The 8371-nt window shown below is 43.0% G+C and overlaps 1 protein-coding gene and 1 long non-coding RNA gene across 3 annotated transcripts in view; one reads left to right on the top strand and one right to left on the bottom strand.

The window, feature by feature from the left end:
• Positions 1–7841, bottom strand: part of dpysl2b (dihydropyrimidinase like 2b) — a 45010-nt gene extending 37169 nt beyond the window's left edge. The window contains exon 1 of one of the 2 annotated variants that reach the window (XM_032538864.1): positions 7105–7841. In XM_032538864.1, coding sequence (XP_032394755.1) covers positions 7105–7371 — 267 coding nt within the window. In that variant the 5' untranslated portion in view covers positions 7372–7841. Of the gene's footprint in view, positions 1–4070; positions 4393–7104 lie in introns of those variants that run through there. The other variant, XM_032538865.1, reaches the window with a different exon arrangement.
• The window catches only part of LOC116703874 (uncharacterized), a 25661-nt gene that overhangs the window by 8313 nt on the left and 8977 nt on the right, over positions 1–8371 (top strand). The window contains exon 2 of the long non-coding RNA XR_004335531.1: positions 5965–5971. This is a non-coding gene — a long non-coding RNA (uncharacterized LOC116703874). The remainder of the gene's footprint in view (positions 1–5964; positions 5972–8371) is intronic.

The raw sequence follows: 8371 nt of genomic DNA, 5'->3' as shown, positions 1-8371 counted from the left end.
TGTGTGTGTGTGTGTGTGTGTAGACAGTAGACGGTGCCCTGAGCTACTGTGCACTGTGAGATAACAGCATGAACACACTGCCACAGGGGGATAACTACTGTACTCCAGGTATACTAGCAGACTGCCTAATGATCTCTCATCCCCTGGGGATTGTAGTCTTTAATCCAGGACAGTCTAATTATAGCCTCAGTTTATTTTTATCTTCCTTTAACATGGACATTAGAGCTGCATTTACTCAAACAATAGCTTTGCTTTTAACTTTGCTGCTTTCATCTGTATTTATATCCCTCTCTGTCAAGACACACTGCTCGTTTGCATATTTATTTTGCCTTGACGACAGTTTTGATAATACATTTATCTCTTAGGTTATTAATCAAGAGAAACATGTCAAACATACTATGTTTCAAATTTGCTCAAGTGAAGATTTGGTGGTTTTTGCCATTTAACATAATTTAGGGCTGCAACTAATCATTAGTTTTTTTTATCTGTTGATTAGTTCCTTAGGTATTTAGTTTTTGAAATGTGATAAATAGTGCAAATGGCCATCCCAAGTTTCCATAGTCCAATGTAAAATCTTTAATTAACTTGTTTTGTCCAACAGACATTCCAAAACCCAAAGATATCTAATACACTGTACAGTGAAGTAAAACTAAAACACATGTGAATCTGGGAAAGCCATCCGGGCTTAAATACCTTATCAGTTCAATGGAAAACTGAATGTATGAATGGAATGTCAGACAAAACAAGTCATTTAAAAAGGAGGTTACCTTGGACTCTGGGAACTAGTGATAAAACCAATCCATTACATCACAATAAACACATCAGCTGCAGCCCTACTTGAGTCTATATTCACATCTATCACACACCTTTTAACTCGGCTCTCTGTTAGCCGAGTTAAAAGGATCGGAGATTCCGAGAGCACGGAAGCTCCTAACCCAGGTGGTGAACTTATGAGGGTTCATTCATATTTGATGAGATCTGCGTTAAGTCCGTCCCTGCCTGTGCAGCTGACCCGTCTCCATCTGTCCAACACAAACCAGTTAGCACTACTGTTCTACAGACTCTAGCACTCCACCACTAATGACCATGGATGGATGGATGGATGGATGGATGGAACATTTGAATTCCCCATTTACAATCCAAACTCTAAATTTGATTGGCCTGTTGTGCAGAGAGAAATGGACACACAGGGTTCCTTTGTCCCTGCTGTGCCTCTCCCGTTTACTTTTTATTCAATTTAACCTCACTCATTTCCTCTCCAGCCTCTGTTTGGTTTAATAAGCTCATCTACTCTTCACACGGACGCCTGTTCAGTGAAGAAGCCCAGTGGTTACAGAGGTTAAACAAATGAAATCCACAAAGTCACCAAACCACTCCGCTATTCAGCAGCTACAGTGTCATGCAACACATTTATCATGTTCAATTCTTATGAAAAAACATTTTAAATTCTGTCTCTGACCCCCGTCCCCCCCGTCCCCTTTTCTGTTCAAGAATAGGCAGTCGATCCATTTAGGTCCGACTTAATCACTGGTGGGACCACAACCCCTGCTAATCCTCTGATCTCTCCACCAACCGGCTGCTGCGCCTCACACACTCAGCAGAGAGTCCAGGCGGAAATAAATCACCTGACAAGCTGCCTGTTTTCACCAGAGACACCATGATATCAACACCGTCTTAATTGTTTTTCGAATTTAAAATCGGTCATTATATCATAAATGACTTGACTTTATAAAACAATCAAAATATCCAATAAGTTCAAGCTTACATTAAACTAGCCAGCGGAACATGAAGGTGAGACTTTTCTCTCCCTGATTCTCCAAATTGCAATAAGATGTTTTTTGGGGTGTTATTTCATTCATTTAGACAAATCCAAGCTTGTGTTTTACCATCTCTTCTCCTTTGCACAATAGGGCTGCAACTAATTTCCCAGAATTCAGTGTTTTTAAAATTGCTGGATTTGTCTGCCTAAGACTCCCAAACTTAAAGAAATTCAATTTTAATGGTTTATAACAAAAGACATGTAGCAACTCCTCCAGAAAATATAATGTTTGACCAAAGAATTATCACAATTTTTATCAGTACTTTTTCCATCAAGGCTGGAATGTGTCTCCTCCCATCATCACACACCCTTCACCATACATAGAGAGAGGCATGGGGAACTCTCCATAAGATCATCTCTCAATGCAAATCAAACCAGCTATTAGGCTAACTGAAATAAAACCAAGCCATTCTCTAGGTATGGTGAAGAGTATGTGATGCTATGGGGTTAGTTTAATTCCAAAGGCCAAGGGAACTTTATCAGGATGAATAGTATCCTGGATACATGAAATAACTGGCTTTTAAAAATAAAAATGTGCCTGCCTCTATGGGAATTTAACATAGGGGTGTGTATACTTATGCCCCCTGTATTTTAAGGAAGAACATTTATTTATGTACAATACATTATTCATTCACAAAGAAAATTGGTGTCCTTAAAAGGTTGGATTTTCCTAAATTATTTTTAATTAAGGCATTAAGATCAATTTACAAAAGATGGTTTTTTATTTCTCTTTTTAATCAACTTTAGCATGGGTGGGTAAACTTTCTCAAGCCACTGTACATATCTTTGCAGAACTAGGATTCCAACTCCAGACGATAATGAGCATGGACACTGTGGTGCCAACACCTGTCGTTGGCCACTTTGGCTGCACTGTCTGACTTCCATCAGGAGCAGAATGGATGGAGGTTTAGGCTTCTTCTAATACAGTAGAAATAAGAATGAATGGACATATAGGAGATGGCCGCCCCCTCCGGGCGCAGATGTCTGAAAAGTCCTCTCGTCCTTAGTAGCAGCCGCCACCCCACCCACATCACGTCATTGTCCTAATTATAGTTCATTATAGTAAGTGAATTAGATTTTTTATAGAAGGACTTTTTACTGAACCAAATGAAACGTTAACATCAGGCACCTAACATGCAGGCTATAGCTCGGGAGTCACCTGAGAACCTTTGCACCCCTTGGCTTGTCCCTGGTAGGCCTGTTAGACATTCATAAGCCAAACGATTCATTACAGTAATGCATCGTTCTATCCACACAAAAGATTGACTCTGATTTTTATTGAGAGCCCCCAGACAGCTGCCTCCATGAGACTTTTGTTCTGCATGTTCTGAGCCATCTTTGACAATTTAACCTAATTACTTCCCTTCCCTCACTAACATCAGCATGGAGGTACAGTGACCTCCTTCCTCTATACATCTTCATTACACAGCTGAAAGAGAAACATGGAAGGAAATAGGACCCACCGTCCCTTCCCTCCCTCCCTCCCTCCCTCGGCTCCCCTCCCTATTCTCTACTTTCCATTGAACCACCACCATCACAGCTCCACTACAGATCCAGGGAAATAACCTGCCCCACACTAACATCCCAATGTGCCCTTAGATGCTCCTGCAACTCTAGAAAGACCAAATTAAAAAGCCAGCTTCTGCAAAAAAGTTAAAGGAGCTTGAAAAATGAAAATAAAGCCAGCAGGGTACTGGGTGTTACAGTGGATGCAGGGAAGCATTTGCCCCAGCAGTTGGTGTGCAGTGATACCCGGACTCCCAGACACACCGCGTAACAAAGACCACCGGCGTGAAATCTCAACTGACATGCATACCATGCACAAAGACGGGCAAACGGAGTGGGAATCTACAGCAGACATTAATCTTCGACAGGTTAAGTGGTCAGTGAATGAGCACTTGTCACAAAGATGCTGCAAAAAAAAGAATCACATTCTTTTCAGCCTCAACACTGCTATGGGAGGCCACATCGATTTATCGATGTTATCGATGCGGTTTGTCTCCTGTTAAGGAGATTTGACAATAAAAACCGATATGCACGTGCGATATATATTTTAGAAAGCATCCGTGCATTAATATCCTTCAGCTCCGAGCTCAGATTTAGTCGGATAGGGTAGCGACGCAGGCACCATGCCGCCCCGGTGACATCCTGCACCCACACCCGCAGGCCCACCCGCCCAGACCCCGGCGGACACCAGTCTGCTTATAGCCCATTCTCCGCTAGGTCCGCAGTAAAAGAGCCCCACACTCACTGTGATGCGGGGGATGTTCTTCTTGCCCTGATAGCCAGACATCTTCACCGGTGGTTCGTCTTGCTTTGCGCCGTGGACCGCAATCAATGCGACGGGATACTCTATACGGATTACCGCTGCTCGGTCGCCGGGGGTTGGAAGAGGGATGCAGATGAAGGAGAAGCTCGCCGCTGATCCTCACGAGGCCACAAATGTCAAGAATCAAACTAGCTCTCAACTCCGGATCCAGTCCTGGCAGCCTCCAGGTCTCCAAGCCTGCATGCACCAAAGCTTTCCTTCCCAGACGGAGTCAAACAAGAGGGGAGGGACCGCTCGCAAGCCTCTTCCCATAAAAAGAACCACACGGAGCATGCGCAGAGCCTCGCCCAGCTCCATTGACAGGAAAGAGTCACTAATGCCATCAATTGCTCTCCTTGGATTAGTGAGAGGCTGAGAGTGCACCAAGTGAACAAATGAAGAAACACCGAGCAGCCATCTTAACTCTACTTCATCTCTTGTGTCTCAAAAGCTGAATTTTATTAGAATCATTGAAATCTCAGCCAGTCCTCTTTCCAGCTCTAATGAACTTGTTTCTGAAACTTTTCTTCAATCACGTATATTGGTGGTTTAAACAGTCCCAAGATAGTTTCAAGGTGTGACCTGAAACAAGAAGTGACACTTGTTGGGGTCAGGCTAGACAGCACATAGGAGACGACATGGGATTTATCTTTTCCCCTGCAGAAATCTGTTAAGAAGCGTACATTTGGTCTGTGCTGGATAACAGGGTGGATGCCCCAATGTATACCACAAGAGACAGAATAAAATCAGATTGAGTGTAGTTCAGCGTAAATGACATTAAGTATTTGAATGCTTCATGGACTCCATCTTTCCTCCAATTGCCTTTTTAATTTAAATTGAGAAATATCCTCTGCTTACTTCTTCCTATGCAGTACACACGTAGAGAAGAGTCATAAAGCCACGATACGGACTCAGTCATGTCAGTTACAGAGCGGCAGAAAGTTTGCTAATATTAGCTAACCACTAGACCTAGTTACACAGTAATAGACCAACAATAGTTGGGTCTGCAAAACTATTGAGTGTATTAAAATGAGAAAGTGCATTTTTATTTCTTATGTACCATATTTAACTTTTCAGGTATGAGGAGAAGCATATGTTGTTTTTTAAATAAGCCGATTAACCTGATGCTTCACAGGTCTGTGTGAGGCAAGAGATTCTTATCCAAAATTGAACGTTTAATTATCACTGCATCCAAAGATGGGGATCATTTTAATCAAACTGAATGTCCCATATAGGAAAAACTGAGATTTCCATAATTATTTTTTTATAGTAAAGCAGGTCAAGGTGCTACACTTTATCAAAACGCTCAATCCACAGAGCAATGCACATGTAAACAAGCCATCAGGAATTCTGTACAGTTGTGATGTCACAACTATACATATATATATATATATATATATATATATATATATATATATATATATATATATATATGTAGAAAGTACAGTCATTCCCCGGCTGCATTGACGGTGCAGAAACTCTGAGTGCCCAAAGACCAATCAGAGCGGACTGGGCTTTTTTCCGGGAGGGGGCCTTAAAGAGACAGGCGCTAAAATGGAACAGACAGAGGGTGAATACAGGTATATTCAGACGGACAGTATATGAAAAATAATGTGTTTTTTTAACATTAAAGCATGTAAAATTGTTCTAGTAGAAACCCAAAATACAATCAAAAACCGGAAAATAATCATATGTCCCCTTTATCTATTGCTGGGCAGCTTGGCAATTTTTCTTATTTCATAATAATGTATTTACAATTTTATTTGTTGATTATATGTTGTATTATGAATCTGACTCTGCAAAATAATTAGTAATGTATTAAATAGATGTATTGAAGTAAAAAAGTACAATATTTGCTTCTGAAATGTAGCAAAATACAAGTATGAAGAAACAGAAAATGGAAATACTCAAGTAAATTACAAACTAATTTGAGTCCAGTACTTTGAGTAAATGTACTCAGTTACTTTCCAACACTGCAGTCTGCTAATGTGACGATCAAGCGTGATCCTAAGATGTAGGCTTGCTTTAAAACATCCCATCATTTAATTTGATCTCTCATTGTATTAATATACAAGAACAAATCCATTCGTGTCAAATGTATATTCTTTTACCAGATGAGGTAAACCACTCTACATGTAAGACTTGAATAGATATAAGAGAGAGATAAGGGAGTAAGCAAAGAGCAGGTTGTGTGGCTAATGCAATCAATATGTAACATAATGCCCAGCTCGCCTACACAAAGCTTTTAACAGCATCCTGAGTGCCTAAATATTAAGTAAAGGACGTGAGAATACTGTTAGTGCCACCTTTTACCCCCCGACTGTGAAACCTGGATGGGCAGTTTGTAACAACAGCAGAGTGGTTGTCAGATTTGCCTGCAAGTCACAGCTGCCATCTCCTATCCACCAGCTCCACACCCAGAGTTCTGCTGTTAGAGAACCTAAACACACAGGCACAACAATGCAGCAGCCATGCATCACATCCTGTGTGTGTCCCATTTAGAACCAAATGATCCCCTCCCCCCCATGCCATTCAGACCTCTTAAAACTGCAAATATTTTGCTCAATGACACTTCAGCGATTCAGTTGATGAGTACACACACTACAGTGTTTTATGTACCATCAGCTGTACTGTGCAGAATGAACACTACTGTAAGCTCCAACTACACAGGAGCCACTCCCTCTGGCAGCTCTGCATGGTGGGCCCTCGCCTTCTACTCTGTTACATCCCACTGCTTTCTGGGAAATGTAGTCAGGGCAAGTTGCCTGGTGTACATTGTCTGTAAGCTTAGACAAACTCAAATGAGTGGCAGAGGCTTGAATTGGAACACTTTTAGGTGAAAAATGGTGCAATCTTTTTAACACAGATCTGAATGTGTGATGACAGAAATGAGAGTTGGAAAGAAAGACGACAAAAAGATACGTGGATGGGGGGGGGGGGGTACACAATAAACGCATGCAAACCACGAGAAAATTACCTTTTTATCATCCAGGTTCTGCAGAGCTTCTTTCCCTGTGCTCTCCCGGATCTCCACCTTCCTCGGCTGGGAGATGTCGGTCTGCCGGTCAATGACTCGCCCGTCACTCTTGCTCCTGCACGCCGAGAGCGCATCAAAGTCCAGCGTCTTGCTGTCCGAGGAGCCTTCCACCGGGCAGAACATGCCACAGAATTTCTGCCTCGGCCTGGCGGGGCTGTCAGAGCCCATGCTCTTGAAGAAGGCTGGTACTTCCCCGGCGGTCGACATGCCTTGCAGGCGGGGGGCCGTTAGGTTTCTGGGGGAGTAGCTGTGCACGGTTGCTCAGAGTCTCAGCTTCTTGTGTCTTTTTTTTTTTTTTTTTCAGGTCCGCACGCCTGGACAGCCACCGCCTTTTGCCGGTTTTCAAGCGCAGGTGGTCGCACTGTGACAAAAGAACTGTTGGGCTAATGCTGCATGAAAACACTCCCACTGTAGAGAGAGAAATGCACAATACATCTGCGTAATATCATGAGATATTGGGGAAGGATGAGAGAAGATCTTCCGCTGTTCTCCCAGTCTACAGTCCCCCTTCAGATCAGCAAACAGTTTTGGATTTGCTTACTCATGAGTCTGGGTTAGCTTCTAGCCTCCAGCCAACATCCCTCTGCTATTTCACGAGTGAAAGTGAGACCTGCTGCCTAGCTATGTCAAAAATAAAGACCCAATAGGCTAAGGAGGAGGGTGTTTCCTGATGAGGGATTACCTGTAGCCTCTGTGAACCCGTCTAAAGACTGGCGGTGCCAGGTGCGCATCACATCCGACTGTCCGGAAGTGATCGGTCCTTTCTTGTCCAAAGTAAAGATCTACAAAGCTCTAACCCATCAGGGGTTACACACCTGTCAGTGAGTTGAAAAGCTGTGTTCTCTAATAGGTGAAGCATGCCATGCAGCGGTGTCTGTGTGTGACTCAGAAAGAGTTTTCTGGCAGAAAGTGAGAGGTCAAGAAGCGATCAGAACCACGGAGAGTTCCCCCGAAGTCACACCCAGTCGTACATTGAAGGGCGCTGTCCCTTCAGCACCACCCGGCCAGCTGACTCAGCAGCCATGCAGCACCCATGTGCTACAGGACAGGTGTGGGAAATGTTGAATCATAAACAGATTATATCTAGAAGTAGTGACGTGTTGGTGTAATGGACAGACAACTGTGCAAAAAGCAAGTTTCTATGCTCTGAACAAGAAAGGCCAGAGTCGCCTCCATCTGCTGAGGAGACTCAGGTCCTTTGGAGTGT

Source organism: Etheostoma spectabile, chromosome 16, assembly GCF_008692095.1.
Source record: "Etheostoma spectabile isolate EspeVRDwgs_2016 chromosome 16, UIUC_Espe_1.0, whole genome shotgun sequence".
NCBI classification, from domain to species: domain Eukaryota; kingdom Metazoa; phylum Chordata; class Actinopteri; order Perciformes; family Percidae; genus Etheostoma; species Etheostoma spectabile.
The sequence above is the reverse complement of the archived record's forward strand: the minus strand, read 5'-3'. Positions and strand labels throughout refer to the sequence as shown.